Here is a 26,520-nt window from a genome sequence, read left to right on the forward strand (position 1 = left end):
TTATATCAACTAATTCCAGCCCTGTACGTACTTAAACGTAAGTAGTGGTAAACAGAAATCTAGAATTTCTCATATTCTTTCATACAAAACACCTAACAACCGGCTACATAACAAGTACTTTGTAAAACAACAGTTTATATTCGCCACTCTTTTTTTAAATTGCTCAGTCCCTGCACGTTATCCAAAGTTGGTGTCATACAATAAAATAATGCTAAGAGTAAACCCTTTCAAACGAGATATGTCTCAACAGTATACATCCATGGGACAAATTGCCCATTCTCCTTTCGTCGTAGTCGCAGGTGTACCCTAACTTGCAGATGTCTTTAAATGTAGTCGTCTCATGAGTTCCAATAAGTTATGCTGGTGAGGTCTACAGCTTTCAGAGCCACTAGTTTTTATATATATCTACTACACTTTGTTTCTTTAAATGTCGTCATAATCGGCTGTGTACCCCAACTTGCAGATGTCGTCATCGAAGCTCTTGTTTCTGTAATGCTTAATCTTCGTCAGCCATGTGCAAAGCGAGGTTTCTTTTCGCTTCCCGCCGTATCGTATTGGCAGACACTCTGGATCGATGTACCTGGAGAATACAGTACAGATAAAGAAAAACGAGCAGGAAATTAAAAACAGACTAGGACCACCCTTGTTTTATGCCTTTCAAACTCGAGGTTTGACGCAAAAGTATATCTTTGTATTAAGGTATTTCAAACAGAACTAAAATAAGGTTAACTAGAGTTATCCAAGTAAAGTTTAGATACTCGCAAATTTCGAGCATCGGTCTTAGAGATATCTCCCAAGAATCCTACGAATATCATAAACAGATGTATTTTTAGTTTTAAGCGATTTTCGGCGACGGAAGATTCACATTTACGGATGCATTCGTAAATTATAAAAAAAAAACAACTGCTGTACCTAATTTGGAATAGTTTGTAACATTTAATATCTAAAAGTAGCAACACAGCAGTTGATTATATGGAATGGACGCCGACACGTTGGACAAAGAACACTAAATTCACAAACCTATGAAGAGAAGCAAGGTCGTTATGAAAGTAGACTTTCTTCCAGAGCTCATCAGCTGGTGCCAGTCTTCTAAAGAAGTAGAACAGAGTCTCGAAGACACGGGAGCAGTTGACCACGTGGACACCACGTTGGTGAAGCGGGAATGCGTACTGGGGAATAATAAAGAGAAAATTGTAAGTAATACGTATAAAAGTAATAATTTTAAATATTAGATATCATTATCTTCTTATTAAGTTTGTTCCGGCATTTTACCCAGGCTCGCTAAAATATATTGGTAATAGTAGAGAAAGCGCGATTATTGTTTGACCTTGTCGAAGTCATAACGTATTGTTGTTGCCCACCGGTTCCTGTGGAGCAACAATGAACCCAACTAAATTAAAATGTAGGTTGTTTTGGTATGTTAAGAGATAATGCAAATCGGTGGTATACTTTAATGAACCTGACATTATGCGGTCAGGCCAGGACAACATTATAATTCGAATTATAAAAAATAATAGACACACAATAACACTATGGCCACATAATACAGAAGCTGGCTATAGCGCTCCAGTAGAAAAGAGAGTAGAAGGCCATTTTAAAAAGTTTTCCATATCGCTGTGGTTTTACTTTCACATGCAAAGGTGTCAAGAGGATCTTACCCCTAAAACGTTCATGGCTTGCAATGCGATCGTCGGAGTCAAATGCCTCATATGTTTCATGGTGATTCCCGCGCAGTCAACCATTGCTACTCCACCTAAGACTTGGAGTTTTGGCTGCATGATCCCAACTTCGAGAAGGAGTAGGGTGCCACGAATGAGATCTTCGACTGGAGTCGTGTCTGGGTCCCAGAGACCTGGAAATTGACAGTGAGACATTTAATAACGTTCCATATAGTGATAGTGGTTCTGATGTTACTCTGAGAGTTAACCCTACAGTGAGACATTTGCTGGTGCTATAGAGGCAATGCTATAGGTACTCGCGGGCTTGGTTTCTGCAACTTGACGTCATATATTTGCGCCTATTTTGTTTTGTCGTTTTTGGGTTGTCGGTACTACTCCTGCCAACCCAACTCTAACAAGAAGCCTAGCAGACCCTTGACGTTGCCGTCGACTTCTGGAAGAGACCCCGGCGAACTGAAGTGTTGTGCCCGGTACTCTGCCACTCCTAGAGGCAATGTTATTTTTGATACGGCAATTGCCGTAAAATACGGCAATTCACGTGCATTCTGATCAAAAACTCAGCATATGGCAGAAGTTCCATTGACGTATCTCCCATACGAGTGGGTGCCGCAAGATAGCCGAAGAGCTGGCAGACCCAAATGGAGATGGTGGGATGACCTGGACGTAGATCTCAACGGCTGGCCGGAAATTGCTGAAGACCTAGACGGGTGGAGATGTTGTAGGGAGCCCTTTGTCCAGCAGCGGGACCCCATGTAGCCTACATTATGCACTACACACCTTTATAATATAATATTCAATTCTTACCAAGTCGACACAATATCAGTCTGCCGACGTCAGGCCGGTCATACAGCACGCCCTCGAACAAGTTGCCGAGCCGTCGCATGCCGAACCAGTCGACCCCGCGCCATAGGTGTGGGTTCTGCTCTCGGAACTTGCAGTAGCGAACCATCTGGAAACGATCATGTACTTTTTTAATGGCATGGCAAGTAATATGGATTTAGTAGTAAACTTATGTTCGTAGCTTCGTTATAAAATAAATAAAATGCAACATCGAGAAACCGTAAAAAATTACGAACTCCGTCCCGATACGCTTTAAAAAAAGCCATGGTTCTCCTTATTATTAAATGAAATTATATCGTATACTCGTAGTTTAATTAAAAAATGATATAACCCCAAATTAAACAATTTCATATATCCTATGAGCACGTTCATGCTTAATCCTCACTCCACAGGTTACTGACCCCAAAACATAGCCAGACCACTTTTAAAACGAATAGTAATCAAACGCACGATCGGTCGTTCCGAAACGCTAAACTTGAATATTGTCAAGACTAGAATTTATCAAAGTCGAACGCACGCTCGAATCAGTCTGTGCTGTAAGGGATAATATTTTACTACAAAATATCAAATCGTTATCGATCGACCAATAAAGTAATATGAGTTTAATAGTACATTACTATAGAGGACGGGAAACGAAGGGTTGCAGGCCAAGTAGATATAGATGGCGGAGCGTAGCGAGGACGGACAGCGATACGCGGCCGGCAACCCCATTTCTCGCCGAGATTTGAATAGTGCTTTTCTCAAACTTGCAATGAAATAATTGAAAACGCCATTACGCTTTTTCTTTCTTTTGTCTTTTTTTTTTCTTTTTTGTGTTTTTTATTATTACTTTGGGGTTACTAAGAGGGGAATGAAAATTTGATTATTTTTACGCTACGACGCATGGTTTAGGAGATACAGCCCTATAAAGATTTCTGCATGACTGAAAAATAGTACATTACGATACAAGTGCGAAAAATAGGAAATTCGAAACGAGTGGCGATAAACACGACCGAAGGGAGTGTTTTAAATCGACACGAGTTGCGAATTACCTATTCGCACATGTATCGTACAACGTTTTACAGTACATATGGCCCTTTAAATGTTCGACACAGTAACATAATATGCTACTTCTCGCACTAGTGCTATAAAGTAGCCCCATATGTACTGTAAAAATCTTTATGGGGCTGTATCTCCTAAACCGTGCGTCGTAGCGCAAAAATAATGAAATTTTTGTTCCCCTTGGAAGTCTCAAAATAATATTTAACAAACACATAAAGAAAAAAAAAACGCAAGAAAAGACAAAAAAAGCATAATGGCAGAATTTTGCTTATGGGTTTTTTATGGTTGAATGCCAAGACGTGCCATAATTTGACGTTTAAAAACAAAAGGTTGCCTTACAGGCCTAGGTGTGTAAGGCTGTATGAAATTCCTTTACATATCATCTTCACTCGTCGCACCTGATATGTAGTATTTCCGGACCTAATTTGAAGTAAGTCACGTCAACATTTCATTACAAGTTTGAGAAAAATAAATAATTATACTATCGGCCCGATTCGAAGAATGAGATACGATAACAATAAGTTCTGGTTTAGATAAGTTCTCATTTAGATATCGTTTGTATGTCGTATAATCGACAGAAGTAGCTCGATTCGGGCAACCAATGTCACTTTGACGTTAGAAATATCGTAGATAGATCTTATTGAGATCACAGCGGAATCGAAATAAACGTCAATTTTGTCGTTTAGTTATCGATCTTTTAAAGATCTATCCAAGACCTTAAACGTGTCTTAATCATTGTTCGAATCGGGCCGTCAGTACCATCAAGTACGGACAAACGCCCAACCCAATCCATTTTACAGCTTTTTACGACACCGTTATACGACTTCCATCTATTTATAAGTACCAGGGCAACATAACTCACCAGGCGGTGCGCACGCGCGGGCACCGAGCGCCTGGCGCGCAAAAACCGCAACAGAAAAGCGTCGTCCATCTGCGGTGGCTGGCATTCCCCGCGCTCTGTGAACGAAAAGGCGTCGGTGTTATCGTTTGAGAGTTATGGGATCCTGGTACCGAATAAAATCTTTCATAACGTAACAATTTATTGGCAAATGAATCAAATGAGTTTTGTTGGTGATTCACATTCTGCGCTATGTGATGTGATGACTCTTATGACGCTTGAATTAAAGTCTAGTTTTGATAAATGTATTCATATTCGTGAGATGCGAGAACTACAAAGGTAAAGAAACTTACAAGTGATGATGTTCATCGCCGCTATAGCGTATCTATAATTAGCGTACTTATATAATATATATATATATATATTAAAAGTGTAAAAGCTTAAGGAGTCTCCAGATTTGAATATTTTATGGTTATACTCGTACTATCTATAATAAGGTCTGTTGGCGCAACATAAGTACTCCTACGAAGACCGGTTGACGACACATGACGTCACACACATACGTCACGGCTCCCCGCTCCGTGTACCTACATTAGACTGCACCGTACAGCCGAAGCGGCTACACATATTATATATTACCAAAAATACTGTATATAGTTATTAAGTTAATAAAAAAAATACGATAGTACTATCCTGGAGTTCTTCATTCTTCATCAGAAGAGCTTAATTGAGGAGTATATCGAACATTTTGGCGACCGTTTTACTGATGCTATGTGGATGCATAGCACGAATCTGCAATCTATTGGACAAGAACTTACGGGAGAAGAACGGAGCTGCATAATTACCACCGGAATCTAGAGAAGGCGGAGTGAAATACCTACCGGAAATTGTGATACCTAAGTGCCGAGCGTTAAAGTGATGTGTGCCGTAGCCGACTTCTAGAAACAAAAGGGAGGTTAGCCCGTTCCTTATCCTACCTATTTTAACGTATTAGCCCTGTAAAGCTTCGTTTGTGCGAGCAGATCTCATTTCTATATATTTAACTGCGTTATTTCTCCAGCTAAAGCATTTTTAAACGCACTTAATCAATAATAATAGCACTTAGTAACAATAATAATTATTGTTTTACCGCTAAAATACATTAAGTTACATATTTTTCCTTGTTTACGTTGCTATCTGCATTGAAATAAACATAAAGATCTTTAAAATTGCAAATTACTCGTACGATTTTTGATTGCATAAGCCATTTACCGTTATCGAGACATAGGTACCTGCATTGCCTTTGTGCTTGAATATTGCATTTATATTATTAAATTAAAGTTGCTAATCGTATTATCCTTAACTGTATCGCATCTCTTATCGCATTAGCTTTTGGATATAGGTTTGTTTTACGTAAATTATAGTATTTCGGCCGAATATTCCAGGTTACCCGCCCCGTGCGCCCGCGCCTGCCCCTCAGTCGCCTGCGCCGAGTTCTATTATTCTGGTTATCAGCCGGTGAGACGAATAGCTGTTTCTTATAAGGCAATCGTACATAACAGGTATTTATTGCACTTTTTATTTAACCGCCTGACCTATATTCGTTATCAGTTTACAATATGTCTGACACAGAATTGAAGGCGAAAAGAGCATCGATTAAGGGTCGATTAACTATATTTAGGAACTATTTAGATGAATTTAAGAAATTAAAACAGGTATCTAAGGCAAATTTAAATGAAATTAAATTAAGATTGCGAAAAGTGGAATTATTGTTTGACGAATATGATAAGATCCAGACAAACATTGAAGTGGGTGAATCCAAGGTTAAAACGGACGGACAACTAGCTAGCGAGTCGGATTTTAGTGAGCGGGAGAATACAGAAAAGTTATTCTTTTGCGCAATTAGTCAGGCGCAGGAATTGATCGCGGCTAATGAGCCTCGCTCCTCGCTGGATGGGGGCCCGGACGACGACGCGCGCTCGTCCCGCAGTGGGACGGACGCGGGTGGTGTACGTCTACCAACCATACGTCTTCCTAGCTTTGATGGTTCCACCAACAAATGGTTAGAGTTTCGCGATGTTTACATATCAATTGTTCATAACAATGAGAGTCTCAGTGATATTTGTAAGTTTCAATATTTAAAAGCATCCTTATTAGGAAGCGCAGCGTCTGTTATTCAGTCAATGGAAATATCGGCGGCTAACTATACCGCTGCTTGGAAATTAGTTTGCGATAGATTTGATAACAAGCGCCAGCTGATTCACACTCACCTTAAGTCACTTTTTAACGTGTCTTTGTTAGGAAGGGAGTCTGATAAGTCTTTGCGTTTTCTAATTGATCATGTTTCGAAACATTTGAGGGCTTTAAATAGTTTAGGGGAAAAAACAGACAACTGGGACACACTTATTATATTTATGTTTGCAAGTAAATTGGATACTGCCACATGCACGAAGTGGGAAGAGTACAGAAATAGCTTAGCGGAGAAACCTACTCTAGATAATTTTTATGAGTTTTTACGTCAAAGGGCCGATGTATTGGAAATGATTTCAGCGACAACTACTAGTGAAAAAACTGAGAATAAGCAAGTTAATTATAAGCGAATGGATAAAGTGCAAAAATCATTTGTTGCCGCGGCGAGCGATTCTAACACATCGAGCAACGTAAATATAAATAATGCGCGAGTTTGTCGTGTATGTAATGGTGATCATTTAATTTATAACTGTGAAAAATTAAATCAGATGTCAGTCGATGAGCGAAATGTATTAATAAAAACTTTAAAAGTGTGCATTAACTGTTTCCGTGGTGGGCACTTTGCACACCAATGTAAGGCGAGTCCATGTGTTATTTGTAAGCGTAAACACAACACTCTTCTACACAAAACTATGACGTCGGATAAACAGAAGGACGCAGGTGAGAAGGAGTATGTGTCTGCGCCCATATCATTATCAGTCAGCGGCGATAACGAAGTCTTGCTGTCTACTGCAGTTATTTTAGTTAAGAACGAGAAAACAAATGCAATGCATGAGGCACGTTGTTTGCTCGACTGTGGTGCTCAATCTAATTTTATATCTGAGGCGCTGGTGGAGAAGTTAGGCATGCAGGGTGAGGATATAGACGTCAACATTACGGGTATTAAAAGTATTTCATTTGATGTCAAGAAACACTGCGCGGTAACTATTCAAGCGCGTAATCGTAGTGTTAAGGCACCGTGTGCGCAAGTTGATGCCTACATTCTCCCTCAGATAATGAAACCCTTACCGTCAGAGGAAGTGGATATTTCGAATATTGATATCCCTCAAAATATCGCATTAGCAGACCCAGGCTGGTACAAGCCTGCTGAAATTGACATATTAATAGGCGGTGCGATATTTTGGGACTTAATCCGCAATGGACAAATTGAGCTCGGTCGCAATAAGCCAAAATTACAAAATTCAATATTTGGTTGGTTAGTGGTAGGAAAAACAATGTTAACTACTAAGAGTAGTAGAACAAAAACTGAGCATTGTGGTTTCAGTAGAGAAATACGCGATCAGCTAAGTAAGTTTTGGGAGTTGGAGGAAGTGCCAGCTGCACCAGTGTTGTCCCCAGAAGAGGAGGCGTGCGAAGAACATTTCAAGCAAAACACACGACGCTTGGCTGATGGCAGATTTTGCGTCACGCTGCCCTTGAAAAGTCAACCAGATATTCTAGGTGACTCATATAGAATAGCAAGGAAACGGTTTGATTCCTTGGAGCACAGGTTTAGAAGGCAGCCTGATGTAAAATCGCAATATGTAGATTTTATAAATGAATATGCGCAGCTGAACCACTTGTCAGAAAGCAAGAAGCCTGAAAAAGCCAATTTTCTGCCCCACCACCCAATTTTAAAGGAGCAAAGCGAATCTACGAAGTGTCGCGTTGTCTTTGACGCTTCAGCTCGGACTGACTCAGGCTACTCGCTTAATGATATCCTCATGGTTGGTGCCACGATTCAAGACGACATTTTTTCTATTCTAATACGATTTCGCCAGCACGTTTTCATATTTACAGGAGATATAGAAAAAATGTATCGGCAAGTAATCGTGGAACCTTCGCAGAGACATCTTCAAATGATATTATGGCGTGAAAATGAAGGCGAACGCATAAAGTATCTAGCCCTGAATACTTTGACTTATGGCACGTCAAGTGCGCCGTTCTTAAGCACGAGATGTCTAGCCCAACTGGGCTATGAATGTAGTGATCCTTTGATAAAGGAAGTGATTGTCCATGATTTCTACATAGACGATTTGATAACTGGTACAGATGATGAAGGACAATTATTAAGCCTTTATCAAGGAATCAACAAAACATTGAGTTCAGCTCATTTTAATTTAAGAAAGTTAAAAAGTAATTCAAAGCAATTTCTCTGTGAAGTAATGGAGACAAATAGTTCTCAACAGGATAACTTGAAAATATCCAATCAAAGTAACACGCTAGGCGTGGAGTGGAACCCAAATGCCGACACTATATTAATAAAATGTTCAAAGTTGCAATTGCTGGATAAACATGTAAAATACACTAAAAGGGCCGTCCTATCTGTAGCTTCAAGTATATTTGATCCTTTAGGGCTGTTGAGTGTATGCGTTATTTTATGCAAAATCTTTTTGCAATCGTTGTGGTCACAGAAATTGGACTGGGATCAAGAAATACCCCAGGCACCGAACTGTATCTGGACCAGATTTGTCAACAATATTCATTACTTGAAGGAAATAAGTATTCCACGCCACGCCAGCTGTAGAAATGCGGTTGAAATTCAAATTCATGCATTTTCGGATGCTTCTATAAAGGCATATGCAGGATGTATTTATTTAAGATCAGTAGATGAGTTAGGGAATTGTACGGTTCGACTTTTGTGCGCTAAAACAAAAGTCACGCCTTTGAGGGCCACGACTATCCCAAAATTGGAACTTTGTGCATCTTTATTAGTTTCGCGTCTATGCGAAAAGGTTGTGCAAGCGTTACGCTGTAATATCGCAAAAAGATATTTTTGGTCTGACAGTAAAATTGTATTGGGTTGGTTGCGCATTCCTACAAACAAATTGTGCACTTTTGTGTCGCATCGAGTCGCTGAAATAAATGATAAGTGTTCGGATGCTGCATGGATGTATGTCCCTTCGGCACAAAACCCAAGTGACCTTGCCTCACGAGGTGTATTTCCAGACGAGCTACAGTCGTTGTCACTGTGGTGGGAGGGACCTGCATTCCTGCAGGATACAATTGATCGGTGGCCAGAGCAAACTGAAGCGACAGAAAAGAGCTTACCTGAGTTACGTGTATATGCGGCAAGGGTTGAAACACCGACAGTACCGATAATCGACATGTCAAATTATTCCAGTTTTCTTAAACTTAGAAGGATATTCGCGTACATGTGTCGATTCATCAATAGCTTGCTGCATAAACAACATTGTAAAGCTAACAGTTTATTAACTGTGGACGAGCTTGAACAAGCTGAGTCAAAATTAGCTTATTTGTCACAAAGACAAAGCTTTCCTAATTATGATAGGAATCCAAAGTCTATTATTGGATCAGGGAAATTAACTCCTTTTGTCGATGACTCAGGATTGATTCGAGTGGGTGGAAGGTTAGATAATTCGAATTATGATTTCGATAAAAAACACCCTATTCTTCTAGATGCAAAACATCAATTCACTAAATTATTATTTAGATATTTCCACTTCAAACTATTACACGCACCGCCACAACTTCTTCTGTCAGTCATTCGCGAACACTATTGGCCTTTAAATGGCAGAGTACTCGCTAGACGTACTTACAACAATTGAACTCGCTGCAAAAGAATGAAAGGAGAAGTAGCTCAGCAAATCATGGGAAACTTGCCAGCTCAGCGGGTAACACCTGGATATGCGTTTGAGGTGGTAGGTACTGATTTTGCCGGTCCGTTTTTTTGTGAGTGACAGGAAAGGTCGTGGTGCGAAACTCCATAAGAGTTACCTATGTGTTTTTATAGATTTTAAGATAAAGGCAGTTCATTTGGAACTTGTAAGTTCTCTGAGCACAGAAGATTTTATTTTAGCATTGCGTCGCTTCATATCTCGACGAGGAATGCCTCGAGAGATATTTTGTGACAATGGGAGAAATTTCGTAGGCGCTAGTCGCGAGATAGGCGAGTTTCTCAATGCTGCCTCCAGTTCTGTGTCAGATGCATTTGTAGATGATAAAATAGTCTTCCATTTTTCGCCTGCGTACGCTCCAAATTTTGGAGGCCTTTACGAAGCAGCTGGTCTGCGAAATTTCATATGAAAAGGGTGGTAGGCAATACTCACTTAACTTTCGAAGAATTGACATCGTTGTTCGCACAGATTGAGGCAGTTCTTAATTCTAGGCCCCTCTGTCCCATGTCATCCTCTCCAACCGATTTAGCACCTCTCACCCCAGGGCATTTTCTGATTGGAAGACCCCTTGTCTCGCTACCGGCACCTGATTTGCAAGATGTCAATCCTAATCGGCTTCATAGATACGCAAGGATTGAGCAAGCAAGGCAACACTTTTGGTCGAGATGGAGTCAAGAATATATCTGCGAATTGCAGCAGCGTACCCGATGGCAGCAGCGACGCCCGACATCAAGCCCGGTCAAATGGTATTGATAAAAGACGAGGCGACTTCACCACTGAAATGGCCATTGGGACGAATACAGGCAGTGTATCCTGGAAGTGATGACGCAAGTCGAGTTGCGGATATACTCACAACCAAAGGCACGATTCGACGAGCCATCAACAGGATCTGCCCCTTCCTTGATGAAGACAAGGCTTAAAGCCAAGGCTTTAAGAGGCGGGAGGATGTTGGCGCAACATAAGTACTCCTACGAAGACCGGTTGACGACACATGACGTCACACACATACGTCACGGCTCCCCGCTCCGTGTACCTACATTAGACTGCACCGTACAGCCGAAGCGGCTACACATATTATATATTACCAAAAATACTGTATATAGTTATTAAGTTAATAAAAAAAATACGATAGTACTATCCTGGAGTTCTTCATTCTTCATCAGAAGAGCTTAATTGAGGAGTATATCGAACAAGGTCACTGTATTGTAGTAGATCTGTGCTCTCAGGTCAGAGACCGTCTCTCTCGCACGGCAAACATTCTCTCTCGCATTTCTCGCAGCGAGTAAGCTCGGAGGGCATAGAAAAGAAAACAGAAAAATAAAACTGTTATATTATGTATGGGTAGGCTTGCCAGGTGTCCGGCTTTAGCCGGACATGTTTGGCTTTTTGCGGTCGCCTCCGGCCAAATATGTACGTGTTCGGCCTGTCCGGCTTTTGTCAGGCTTTTTGTCAGATACTTTTTTCAACAGCCCAGCTGTCAAAACATTATGTTTGGCAATAAAAAAACACCTTGCCGCCAGATACGGTTTTTTGGGTGGCAGACAAAGGAGTGACAGCCGTCAGGAGAAACGATCAGTATTTCTGTGGATGACACTATTTGCCGCAAAATTTTGGACAGCGGTAGGAGCAGCAGCTTGAAAGCATATGTTTACTCAACTCCGCGGCTGACGTGCACCAATAAGGTGCAGCTAGCCTAGGGCTCAGTGAACAATTAATGACATTTCCTTAGATCTATATATCCGGCGCGCTCTGCTTTCCGGGTCCTCGGCGCACAGGTTCCAGGCCTACTCGTCGAACTCAGGGCTCTCGTGGCGGTCGCACTCCGCCTGGTACGCGATCTCTCACCGGAACGGCATTATAATTCTCTAGCCATAAATGTGATGTTACCGTATATTATGTCCCGCAGCTCCTGTACGAGTATCTTGTGCGTTCTGCTGTCCCGGTCCTCGGCGCACAGGTTCCAGGCCTCCTCGTCGAACTCGGGGCTCTCGTGGCGGTCGTACTCCGCCTGGTACGCGATCTCCCACTGAAATGGCATTATGATTCTCTAGCCATGAATGTCACGTTACCATATATCATATCCCGCAGCTCCTGAATCTTGCGCGCTCTGCTGTCCGGGTCCTCGGCGCACAGGTTCCAGGCCTCCTCGTCGAACTCGGGGCTCTCGTGGCGGTCGCACTCCGCCTGGTACGCGATTTCCTCCCACCGGAACGGCATTATGGAGTCCTGGTGAAAGAAGTAAATATTGATTTTGTAACTTGAAATCATCGATGCGTCCGGTAAATCTCACATGTGACTTTAGAAAAAGGTCACTTCTATGGACGATGTTATAAAAGTCAACGACTCTGATGGTACTTATATCCTGATTATATATATATATATATATATATATATATATATTTAATACTACGTCAGTGGCAAACAAGCATACGGCCCGCCTGGTGGAAAGCAGTCTCCGTAGCCTATGTACGCCTGCAACTCCAAAGGAGTTATATGCGCGTTGCCGACCCTAAAAAATTTTCCCCCCCTCCTCGTTGAGCTCTTATTATTTGAGTCTCAAATACTGAAGCAATGTACCTATCCCACCTATAAACTGTTTAAGCTGCCCAGCAGAAACAAAGCAAGGATCGGAGAACAAAGTGCACCTATAAGGGTTTAGTTTTTTCGTTTTGAGGCATGGAAAACGCGGTGTAGGTACTCGTATAAATCAAAACTAAACGTAATTACTTACATCGAATATGCATTATTCCTATGCTATGAACGGAGACGATTACAGTCATTAGTCCTTATATGCATTATGGACGTACACGATGTACAAGTAAACTATGTATGTACAGGTGTTGCAAAAACCGAAGTAATTTGTTAGAGCTGATAGATCTGAATTGACCAACTTCCTAAATCGCTTTTTAGCTGTCGGATGCCGGCGTTGCAACACATAAACCATCAGGCGTTATCAATTCTGGTGGCAAAAACCACTCTTAGTACCTAAGGAATAAAAGTTAAAAATAACAAACAAATGATTGGTTTATGATATTGTACAAATCCTGTAATGTATTGTAATCGGAGCTGCTGATTATGTATCTACTATAATGATTAGTAAAGTATTATCTTCTTTTCCTAAAATTCAAATCACACCACGGTTTACAGATAACCCGGATACTTAGTATCTACAGCTGTAGCTAGGTAACCTACTTTTTCGTCAATCTCCGAACTGTCTCGCTTAGGTACCTATATAGAGTCAGACCATGATAAGTTAGCAGCGATTTTGATAGCCCAGACAGTGCCAGTGTTATTTTAAACATCAAGCTTCTATGAAACTATGACGTTTAATTAACACTCGCACAGACTGGCCTATCAAAATCACTGCCAACTTATTATTGGTCTGACGCAACACAAGTAGGGTTGCCATCCGTCCGGGTTTCCCCGGATTTATCCTAGTTTAGAGGGCGTCCGGGGAGCGTCCGGGGGGGCTTCATTTGTAATCCGGGTTTAAAAATTTAAAGTCTTAGGCCGTCCGCGTCACACGCACAACCTGTTTAAAAAACTTTTTGACATGTCCGGGTTCTGGACTCAGAATCCGGGGTTTTCACGCGTCTTGTCCTGGTTTCCAAATTTTAGAGATGGCAACCCTAAACACAAGTCATCTTATTATTGTCATCCTTAATCATTTGTTGTCGCTGTACCATTTTATTGTTAAAAGCTATCAAACAAGCTATATATCAGCTGAGCCCCGTCTCAAATTTGAGAATTTAAGGTAAATATCCCCGTCGCACTGACGGAGACAGAACCTTAAATTAGTGTGATAAGGACAACTGCAGCTCAGGCGAAAAATCCTGCGTAAAAATTTCAGGAATCGAGGTGTCGTTCTCGACATTTTCCTCCTCCAAAACTTAACCAATCGTAATGAAATTTTGGGAACGGAATGAGAAAGAAATTATCTGTAGCTGACCGTTTTGATTTTTGCGTTTATTTTTGCTGATTATGTATTCTAGGTATACGCCTAAACATACGTCTACGGCGTATTTATTTGGCCGTTTTTAGCGCTGTTTGAAGTAAGCTTTTTATGATATTTTTTTTGAAAAAAAGCAATACGTACAGACACAGATACTAGTAATATTGAACTCATATAAAAAAATATCATCTAGGGCCAAAATCCAGAGAGGAAAATGTCGAGAACGTTTGTATGAAGAAATGACCACTATAAAACGTATCCTCTTAAATGACATCGTTTCTCCCGTATTCAGAACGAGATGCAATAATACTTCTCTTTAGATTTTTGGTACAGGTTGGTATAGGGTAACATACCAACGTTCGTGACTAATATAGTCATGTGGGGTAACTGTGCGCAGCGGATAAGTGTGCGCAACCCCTTTATTTATTAATGTAGAGGCCAGAGGGGGAAGTTTATGATATGTGTAAAAAAAATTAAAGATATGTTGGTGAAGAATTAGTTTATGCGAAAAATTCCAGATGGAATCATTCGTTTACGCAAAAAAAGAATATTTAAAATCCGGTGCTGTTAAGGTAAAATTTGCCGTCAAGATGAAAGTTGTCACAAGTAAATGTATTTTTCCTATTAGTAATGTTTTTAAGCCTTTTATTCAGTTATAACATTTGAAGCTATGTTATGTCGCAATAAAGTTCGATAAATGATGAAAAAAATCTGCATATTATATAGACATGTCAAGCATGTAAGGCTAGGTTCACACGGCGTTATTTTTCCTGTATACTGTATACTGAATTTTATGTAATACCGCAAAAGCAAAAAAGCAAAGCAAAATGCTAGCAAAATTTGTACCTAAGCCAACTTACAAATTCGTTTACACGGCTAAGCGGCTTTCCCGTATAGACGCCGTTTGAACGATTTTGAAAGTTGCCATACAAATTTTGCTGTGACTACGGTACTTGATAAATTCTCGTATACGGTAGACGGGAAAAATTGACACCGCGTGAACCTAACCTAAATGTTAATTACAAATAATAGTGCTTTTATAGTTATTTCGTTCCTATAGGGACCGTGCGCGTTGGAGGGTCTGCCATCTTGTGGCCTGAATCGGAACAATAAACATGTAAATTTGCACGTCACGTGTTTTCTTGTGTATAGTAGGTTCTGCCATCTTGTGGGCTACATCGGAAACATCATATTTACGCCTCGCGCCAAAAATCTGACGGCTTCTGTGCTGCCTCCTACAGTTCATGCACGCTCCCTATTAGTACTTCTTCGTTGTAGTTTTTCAATTTCAATTCGGGACCACGGGCAAAAATGATCTCCTGGTTATCTCATGGTTCCTGAATTCCTGATTTTTCATAACACCATTTAGGTTAGGCACCTTACTTACCGTACTTGAAAAATTGAATGTAAAAATATTGAATAAATGTAATGATGAAATATTTAAGTGCAAGTCGAGCGCCACTAGGAAAACCAATGTAAATCTGACTATCTTCACACATAACAGTCACTTAAATGAAGATCAGATAACGCTGGTGGAATAAGAGTAGAGTCAGGCAAACGTAATTGGAACATTTGTAACTATATTCGCAGTCTATAAACTGCAATTGCTATTACCTACATATTATAAAGTAATCGTAAATCTAATCTAATTAATAAATAAATAATAAAAATATTGCGTCCACAAACAAACTAAGAACACGGCCTACACAGGCATAGATTTAATGCTGGTATAATATGTAGTTTTAACTAACACATTTTGGGGTAGAATCGATCATTAAAAGGCCAGTTGTCTGTATTTAACCTGTAGTAAATAATCTGTTCACATAGTACTTATGGCCAGACGAAAGTTGTGCCTACACCAAGCACAAGACAAGTATTTAGATACCTTTATACTAATAAAATTCGGATTCTAAATCGGATTGAAATGATATATAAGTATTCAAAATTTATTTATTTAAGCAATTTATTTTTACGTTACGTTATTATTTTGACATATAATCTGTGCGGGAAGAGAAGAGTCGTAGAATGTAAGGAAACCCACACATTCCACGACTCTTTTCTTTCCGCACACACTTTAAGCTTAAAGTGAAATTAGCGGTGGCAGCATGATGGCATTTTTATCACTTATCACTATGCTTGTCACTTTCATACTTGTTAGAACGTGACAGGTGATAAAAATGTGCTAAAGCCGCAGGCCTATGTTGCTCAATTTTCAGATCTGTCCATAAGAAACGAGTAGAACCGCCGGCGTAACTTGTATTTACAATTTAACATTCACTATAGCCCTTCACTTTAGTAAATTAAGTAAGGAATGAAATGATGAATATGGCGCATATGAACCCAAGGGCAATTTTATTGCTTAATAATTTCGGTACAAGGTTTAATGATTTAATAGGCTTGTTAAATTTAACTATGTGAGTAATCAAGTCCCGCTAGTTGATTTGGGTTACGTAGACATATGTCGAGTCGGTCTAACATTGCGATCCGATATCGGAAAACTCGGACACGACCATAAAAGAACAAGAAAATAAAAAAAAAGTGCATTTGCCTTATATTTGGCCTATACACATTTTATAGCAAACTCGTTCGAGTCTTTTCTGTAGACTTCGCCGATTTAAGATTTAAGGGAATTTAATAGTATTTTGTACTATCGCGATATAATAGAGAGCTTTTCAGCTGTGTACCGGGTTTAAGTAAGGTACGAGATTGAATTGAAAAGCTTGATTAAGTATATCACTATTGTATGTAATACCTTTTCTAAGAGTCATATAAAATAATACTTTTTTTACTATAAAAACTATATAATTAATGAAAATTGGTAAGTATCTCAGTAGACAAAAATTTAGTACAAAAGACACTAACTTGACAAACTCCTTGACTCCGCGCGTCCCCGCACCCCGCGCCCCGCGCCGTTTAGTCTTTTCGGGCAGCGCGGCGGCACTTGATTAGTCAATTGTTTTTTTTTTTGACTACAGCTTATCAAAAATAATCTTATAGTTGAGATGGGAGCCCATACAAGTACGCAATTATGACTTATACGTAATCTTAATTCAAGCATTACAGTCGACAAATAGAAATAGAAAAAGCTAATTTTTACGCGGCACCTTTACATGCGGTTCTTTTCTTTCACAAGCAACTACTTAATACTCTTCGAGATAATTCTAACGAAAACACAATTCGTTTGCGTTGTTTTATCGCAGTGTTCTCATGGCCACCACCTGTCTCCATCATTAGATCAGCTTCATGTCATCATAATAGCGCATTGTCATCCGATTTACATATGATTTTCAGCCTAATCGGAAATCGGGAAGTGGGTCAAATATAGCTTCCAAGATTTGACCCACACAAACATACCTACATGTATAACATACATACAACTATTCTAGCATACTACTTATACATACATACAACTATTCTAGCTATTAGGAGATTGTAAAGCCAATATTTGTTGTTTGTGAATAAAGGTAATACATTTGGTGTCAAAAATGTCATAACATTATATCAAGGAGACTGACTGTAAAGCTGCAACAGCATGCTGCTGCAGTCATCGTCCGAATAGTATTTTATAGTAAGTTCTAGATTTTAAGTCTACATATTGATTGTACGAGTAGCTTGGCAGTGATTTATGTGTCCAAACGGTTTGTATAAAGACAAAAGCGAGTGACAAACGGTAATGAGTTGGTAATTGCAGCGGACTGCCGTCTTCGTCACGGTGAACAGTTCTTGCATAAGAAGGCGAAAAAACGGTTACTTATGGACCTAAGAGAGACCCCACATTAGCGTCTATGAGCATCGAAGTCTATTCAGCGCTATGGAAAATGGTTTGGCTGCCTAGACGACAACGCTTGAGAGACGCTATTGTTGAATCTCTCTTAAGTGTCCAAACCGTTTCTATAAAGACAAAACCAAGTGACAAATGGTGATGAGGTGAGTATTTGCAATGGACTGCCGTGCCGTCGTCGCCACGGTACACTGTTCTTGCGTAAGACGGCGAAAAAACGGCTACTTATGGAGCTAAGAGAAACCCCACATAAGCGTCTTTTGACCGTCGACGTAGAGTATAGTCAGCGCTATGGAAAATGATGTGAATGCGCAGTTGCGTCAAAGTTGCGTCGAGGAGCAGCCATGGCTACTTGACTAAATTGGCTAGACGGACGCCGTCGCTCAGGTGACGTTAGTGTTAGACGCCACATTAGCGTCTTTTAAACGCCAACGGCTAGTCAGCGCTATGGAAAAAATGGTGTTGCTGCGCAGTTGCGCCAACAATGCATCAAGCAGTAGCCATGGCTGCTTGACAGAATTGGCTAAACTGATGCCGACGGTCAGGTGACGTTAGTGTGGGGCTGTGGGGTCTCTCTTAGGTCTATAAGTAACTGTCGTTTCGTCTGTCTTACGTAAGAACTAGGTGACTCTTAAACATCAGTCAACCAATAACTAATGCAAATATCCCTGCCCTAATATTTAACTGCCACCTATAATTATAATTTCTGGGGATTTATGTGAGAAACAAATTATCAACCATTAAAATTAGAGCGTTTTAACATTGTCTGATCCGATATCGGATGTCGGACAGGACCAAACATTTTTTTTTTTTAACTTTTTTACATTTATTTATTTGAAAAATAACCTCAAATCAAAGGACCAGAAGCACTTGATGCCGTATTAGGCAACTCTCTAGCGGCTTCTTTACACCATGTATCGACATCCGATATCGAACCGCCAATGTGAAAACACTGTTCCTTGGGACCGGTTGCATCAAACTATCTGTCAAGGTCATAGTAGTTAGTTAAAATTAAAATACTTGAATGAAAACTTAAAAAAGTATGACATCGTCACGATGCAGAGTTGCGCAAGGCGAGCGAAAAAACGGCAATTAATTACGAATCTAATGACAGGTGATGCTTAATCATCAGTGAACATAGCGTAATGACCTTATCTGAAGATTAAGCTGTTTAATATGTTTGCAACAAATTAATGTTACATCACCCAGTTGATGGTTCGGTATGACAAAAAGTGGTGAACTGAACAACTTATCTCGTAGAACTAAAACGCGAAGACGGCGTTATCCAGGTTATAAAATAAGTATCACTGTTTAATTTTTAATACCTTGTTAATACCGCGTGATTGACAGACAGATACTGTCACCATAGTATTACGTAGACTAAAGCGATCGTTATAAGTTATAACCTTATGTACAGAATCATGCTGCGACGGCTGGCTAAATTTTTGATTGTGAGGGGCGTTACTGGCGATGTAACGGTCGAACTAACTTTGCAATTTGATATTGTTATCATGAATATGACGCCTCTTATCCTATTATCTTCTTCTTCCTCGGTCCCTCATTGCTGAGGATCGCGACAATGCAAGCATGTATGCTCCGTCTCCATATTGTGCGGTCATAAGCCATACGGGACAGTTGAGACACGCACTGCATCTTGCCGCTAACCACCCTTTTCACAGCATCAGACCAGATCAGACCTTATCCTATTATATTTGAGTCGAATAGGGCCTCAATTTAAAGTGACACTCGCAACGCGCAAACCTTACACGTTTGTGTCTACCGTGTGTATTTACCGTTAGGTACTTAAGTACACTAAGCTAATGTCAACAAAGTCATTAAGTGCTAAAAAGTAAGACAAGCTAGCATTATTACGTTCTAACAGCAAAATTGTGCGACGGATGGCAATAATGAGCAAAGATTTCGATTTCTCTTTTAAGTGACAAATGAATGAGACAAAACTACAATAACGTACCTGTCCGGGGGTTTGACAGTTGTTCAAAAGTGGAGACTAAAGTGACTAAGTTTAAGCTGAGCAATTTCTCGCTTTCCCACTCACCCATGGCTTAAAAGTTAGAATAAGAAGGAGACACAAGTTTTCGAATTGTTGGACGGATTATTTTCGAAAATTTTAAGGCCCGCCATATGCGGACCACTTTGTAGCTGTCCGACTGCTTCAAGCAGTCTTTCTATGGCGGGCCTTACTGCCGATAGCACGGCGAAATCGAAGCTGCAACTGCTTGAAGCTGTCGGCACTGACTGCTCTAAGCAGAACTTTTTTAGAAAACTTCATTCTTTTTATAAACCTAAGGTTGTGATACGAATATTTGAACGTCGAACGAGATCAAATGATGGAAGATAGTTTATTGTCCGTTATGTACGTCCTTATGCTGCGATATCGATCACAATTGCACAAGTGTGTCGAAGTCGCAGGAGCCATGGACCATGCTCTAATGATGATTGCGTTTGCAATATCTGGGGCTAATGGCCACATAGGAATTCGCTGCAGGTGTAGAACTAATCTACTTATACAAAAGTACACACATTTTCAGCCGAAACACACTACACAATCAAGACATCCACTATGGCATTTCCTACAAACGATTAGCGCTGGCCTCATAGTTGTCGGCGCACGATCGTAACATCAGGTAGTTTATGAAAAGGAACATCGTGAAACATCAAAATCATTGTCTCGTTCCCTCTGAGTGGACAGAGCCCCGATACGCGGATCTGAAGCAACCCAACGAACCTATCCTACCTATATATTGGTTTAATGTGACCACCGTCAAAAAAATACACAAGATCTTTACGATCGGCCTAATTTTACGATCGGGCGCCGAACTCCTTTAAACTTGCTCGAACACGATCGTCGATCTTATTCAGTTCACTTTTGACGAACTGATTTTCATTGCAGGATCGATAGTCCCTTCTGTCACTTTTACGAGTCGAATCGCCGTCCCTGAAATAATTGCGTTAAACAGGCTTTTTAAAAATTATGAATGTTTTCAAGATTTTTCACAGGTCGACATACAAACTAGGTCAAGTGGTATATTAGCTATGCAAGTTTATACAAGAACTTGAAAATTTGGCCAAAACATGCTGAAGTGCTTTCGAAATCCGTGTTTGCACGTTTAAATGTGGCCTCAGCTTATTTAGATCCAAGATAAATCTTTGCTCAGATTGCGAAGAGACAACCCTGAAAACGTCAAGAAACGCAAACAAGTAGCTACATACAATTTTATCTCAGCTCTTTGCTTAAAATCTAAAATGCTACTTAAGTCTATCTTTATAGATGACTGTTTTACAAGACCTGTTGGCACCGTTGGCAGTTTTGGTTTGATTTCATACTTTTTTCAAATATTCGATTTTATAGGTGGCTTATAATGCCTCTTATTTAAGCATACAATTAATAATAATATAGAGTTAACTAGTGAAAACATTGTTATGGCAGGTGTCCGGACGTCTTTGCAATAACCCAGTCTCATTTTCTTCCCAAACTTCAATCCATAGACCGTTATAAGTACCTACTGTTCACTTTTACTACAATAGTCCCAATGCCTGCTGCGACCGGTTCATGGGTGTCTATTGTTGCGTCTGTGAACGGGTTCCAGCAGGCGTTCTACATGACATTAAAGCTCTCCAAGGGCCCTCTACGTGTTGGATCTATCCCCACGCAAGCCTAACAATAGACCGGGATTTATAGGCCCGTGAAATCCAAGGAGATATAGAGTTAGACTAAGATAGTTGTTACTCTGCAATTTTGACAGCACAGACTGTGCAAGAGTTATTTATACATAATAATTTCATAGAAGTTTGACGTTTAAAATAACACTCACAGTCTGGACTATCAAAATCGCTGCAGACCTATTGTTTTTTTAAATAAATAAATAAATATTATAGGACATTATTACACAAATTGACTAAGTCCCACATTAAGCTCAATAAGGCTTGTGTTGAGGGTACTTAGACAACGATATATATTATAATATATAAATATTTATAAATACTTAAATACATAGAAAACACCCATGACTCGGGAACAAATATCCATGCTCATCACACGAATAAATGCCCTTACCAGGATTTGAACCCGGGAATATCATCTTGTCCTAACTCTAACAATGCCGGATATAAATAATGTGACTTTACGGCTGGTTGACGTTACAGGGGACAAAAGAGCTGGCAGCTTCCTCGCTCTACGAATAAGCGTTGCGATTCAGCGAGGAAATGCTGCCAGTATCTTTGGCACTATGCCCCAGGGGCCCTCTTTAGATATAGATTTTTAGTTTATAATTAGTTTAAGTTTGTATTGTAGGTACCTTTATTTACATTTTACTGTAATTCTTATTAATGGATAACTGTTTTATAAATAAATAAAAATATATATGTGACTTTAGCATGTGAGAAATGAGGCTTTTGTGGCTTTATTTTCATACGAGGTAGGCAATTAATAACTGCCTAATGAATTGTATCTGTTTTAACAATTTCTCAAGGTGACCCAGTAGTCACCTCGGGGTCCTCTTGGCATTTTATGAAATCTGCAAATACTTATTTTTTACTTACTTACTACAGAATGAGAGATGAATAACATTATCCCATTGTAACTAAATAAAATATTCTTTTATTTAAATATATTTACACGGTAACACAGCATATGCCAAAATACACCGAATAATCAGACTAATTACAGGTATACAAATACAAAATATATATAAAGTAAAATACAGATGGTCATCATCTCACAAAACCTCAGACACTCCTGGCACACATCCGCCCATCTCCACGCAAACAAGTCGCAGTCTGGTGCTGATGTCAGGAGTGCGAAGCGCGGAGTAGTGGCGAGTTTCTGTGCGATACTGTACTTTAAGGCCTGTACCGAAAAAAAAAACTGTAATTTTAAAGCCGCTGTAATTTTGTTTCTCAGCAAGATGACTATGGTATTCTTACCGCGATAAGAAGTCTTAGTATTATATTATATATTCCAATCTAAATAATTCTGCTTTTACGCTGTTCGATTTCACACCGGTAAATATAAGAGATCACTGAAAATTGATCTTTTCCAAATACCAAGAAAATTTGCAACATCCTACATGCCTGATTTCGAAACACATAAATTACCTCGAAGTTTCGTGCATTTCACAATAAATAACTAATTTAGTATGCTGTCTCTTAAACAGAGGCCTCGAAGCGGCAGATCTCTAGGAACAAGTGACCCTGGGCCCATCACAAAAATTGCTAATAGAATTTGCGAAAACGAAGCATACCTGTCATAATTAATTATCGTAAAAACTAGGGTACATATGCGGTTAAAGTGGAACGAACTACGATGAAAGTCAGTTCAGTTCTTCGAACGAAGGTTAGGATAACTAAAGTTACAGAAAATTTGTGTTACTTAATTCTAGGCCCAAGTCGAAAATCGTCGTTCGTACAAAAATCGGATTTGGTAGTTTACATAGAATAGAGTAAGAGCTCCTAACGTCCTGTAGTGCCGTTATCTCAACTATTATTGGGCTCAAATCAAAAGTGTATTAAAAGAGAAGTATGAAACAGCTTAGCATTAACAATTCCAGCAGGTGACCGGCTGATGCAGGGAAATATGAAAAACGGGTCCGTAAAAAGCTGCCACTGAATTCGCTAGGAAGAAGTTGCCGCACTCCTACAGAAAAAATAATAAATAAATAAACTGACAATGATCTAAATTAAAAGTCGCTTTATATTGTAGTTATTCTAAAAACCTTAGTTTGTTCTCAACCACATCAGTTTTTTTCATTTGAAGTTTACAGTTTTCTTTCGGTACACCCCTTAATAGTTTTGTCCTTACTATTTATTTATTCGTATGGCATTTACAGAGCCGCTTAAATTATAATACAATATCTAAGTTCTTCACCCATTGGGTAGCGTTTGCATTAGGTGAGTGAAGATCTAGGGCCTCTCCAACAAATTTCCGTATCGGGCAATTATGTGTAATTTGGTGTATAGTCTGCACTGGGGCCCCGCAGTCGCATGCTGGTGAGTCTCGCCAACCAACAAGTAGTCCGCACAGCGTCCATGTTCGATGAGATGATAGGTATATATAGATTCATATGTAATAGAGTAATGTAATTTTATCATATGACCATATATAACGTTTTTACAATACCAACCGTCGACAAGTAAATGGACGCGGCGATTAGTATCGTCCATCAACGAGCATAATAGACATTTGCATAAACACTTCACAAGCCAAGCCACGTAGAGTGACACACTTTTTTTGCTACCGTCGTTATCCGACGACTCACTTCGTGATTCGTGTCTGTTTATTCGTTTCTTTCGTTTTACATATTGAGGAAATATGTAGCTAGAGTTGGACTAAGTTGCTGCATGCCATTTGCAATAAAAAAAGTGTGAGTATGTCATCATAAATATCAAATTTCTATAACGTCACTACCTCACTTTGCTCTTTTTAAGTCGGAGCAAAGTTAGCTTCGGACGCTAACCCGATATAGTTATCTATCATTATATCGATATCTAAGATTGATTCACGCTTATAGTTCAAGTGTGCAACCTTTTAGCAGTATTGTAGTTCTATCTATAGGTACACGAGTGTGTGTGTATGTATTAATGTGCACCGACAGAAAAGGTTGCACACTTGAACTATAAGCGATTAGGAAGAAGAGTGAGGCGCGTCTTCGTGGATGGCATAAACTCACGAAGTGAATAGCTGGGGGTAGACAAGGGGTTTAGGTATGAGTATTTCTTAGACAACACAATATTTTCTTTCAACGAAGTTCAAGTTCAAGTAATTATAATTATTAATTACAGACTATCAAATGAAAAAACAGTTCGATTCAATGGTTGAATAGTATTTCCTTCTAGAAATTACTAATCCATTTTTATCTAAATATTTCTTATGTAGTATTTAAAAAAAAAAAGTACAATTTTAATTTTGTTATTTTCTTACAATACCAGAGTGACCACTTCCTCGGGCACGCCAATAGGAACAGGTTTTTAAACAGCACCTAAACTTTAATGATAATGAGGCACCTACTTTGTCCCGTGCTTAAAATCCCGTTTTTTTCTGAAGAATATTCGAAAATTTTATAATTATCTATTTACAACTTATCGTTGAAGGAAAATATGGGGAAGAAATTGCCCTGACGAGGTTTCCTCGTAGGATTATAAGGTCAGTTTCCTTCGTAAAAGCTATCGTCCACGTCATCTCTTAGAATTATGTACTTATTAGCAATAAACTGAAATAAAATCTTGTATAAGGAATATCTGGGAAACCGAGCTTTGTTCGCAAAACATATAAAAACTCAAAAAATGCGAATTTTTCCAGAGATAAGAACTAGCTAGATCGATTTTTCGAACCCGAAAACACCCATATAGCAAAATTGATCGGCATCTGTTCCCGAGATCCCCAAAATATATAAATATACAAGAATTGCTCGTTTCAAGGTATAACACAGCAAGACATAATAAATATACTCGTAATTAAATTAACGACCTCCAAGCTTGTCAATAGTGACCCTGCCTGCGTGGCAGGAGGCCCCGAACAGTAAGGGCATTTATTTGTGTATTTATCGCGAATATTTTGTTCCTGAATGTCTATGCTTTGCTCTATGCTCTCTGTATATCTAAGTATGTATATAACTTAATCTAAGTTGACAGCAACTTTCACATAATGTTCCTTGGTTTACTGATATTCTATACAAAGTCAAGAATATGTGCTTTAACAGGTGGTCTGAATATTTCGATGAAAGATCTCGCACAAAGGGCATATGGTACAAAACGATCCAACCCTCACTTCCTCGAGCCCCATGGTTTTCTTTTTATAAGTTGAACAGGCAGGATCTAATTGTTGCCTTTAGATTGCGATCTGGCCACATTCCTTTGAATAATTTTGCGTTTTTGATGCGTAAAGTTGACTCGCCCAATTGTAATTTATGCGGAGTAATTGAAGACGTGTTTCATATAACAATGGAATGTCGCCGAGGTGTCGCACAGCGTCGCTTGCTTAATGTCTGTTCCTATGACCTCGGCCGAGTCAATAGCATCCTAGCATCCCCAGCTTCGGAAGAGGCTGGGCTCCTTTATTCTATGGTTATCGATATCATAGCACGTAGAAATAGTGAAAATTAGACTGGTGTAGTTTTGTTAGAGAGCCACTATGAGGGTGGCATTTGTTTAAAAACCCTCAATAAATAAATAAAGATTTAAAAAAAAAGGTACTTTCACTATGAATGTCAAAATTACAATGAATATTATGGAGTGTCGAATTAAAAGGAGGAAAATCTCTTATGGCAGAACTGTTGCAAAAGTGACCAGCTTTCAGCTTTAAATAATAGTTCCTAATCTGTGCGGTGGCGCTAGGTAGGCTCATGGATTACATGAACTATAGAGGTATAATAATATAGACATGAAATGGAGGAGGGGCAACAAATAATCCGACCAAATTACGTAGGTTGTTTGTGGTATGTTGTCAGGAATCTTAAAACGTGTTTTTAATTTCATTTTGTTTTTATTTTGGTGTATTGTGGCGCCGCCTATTTAATGTTTTTTGATGG

The 26,520-nt window shown here is 39.5% G+C and overlaps 1 protein-coding gene across 1 annotated transcript in view; it reads right to left on the reverse strand.

Moving 5' to 3' along the window:
* Positions 1-288: 288 nt before the first annotated feature.
* Positions 289-26,520, reverse strand: part of LOC133527276 (clavesin-2-like) — a 37,961-nt gene continuing 11,729 nt past the window's right edge. Inside the window, exons 2-7 of the mRNA XM_061864214.1 lie at positions 12,314-12,470; positions 4,423-4,517; positions 2,484-2,628; positions 1,659-1,852; positions 1,021-1,169; positions 289-580 (exon numbers count right to left, since the gene is read on the reverse strand). Of these exons, the coding sequence (XP_061720198.1) occupies positions 424-580; positions 1,021-1,169; positions 1,659-1,852; positions 2,484-2,628; positions 4,423-4,517; positions 12,314-12,461 (888 nt within the window). The 5' untranslated portion in view covers positions 12,462-12,470 and the 3' untranslated portion in view covers positions 289-423. The remainder of the gene's footprint in view (positions 581-1,020; positions 1,170-1,658; positions 1,853-2,483; positions 2,629-4,422; positions 4,518-12,313; positions 12,471-26,520) is intronic.

This window comes from Cydia pomonella, chromosome 17, assembly GCF_033807575.1.
Source record: "Cydia pomonella isolate Wapato2018A chromosome 17, ilCydPomo1, whole genome shotgun sequence".
NCBI lineage: Eukaryota > Metazoa > Arthropoda > Insecta > Lepidoptera > Tortricidae > Cydia > Cydia pomonella.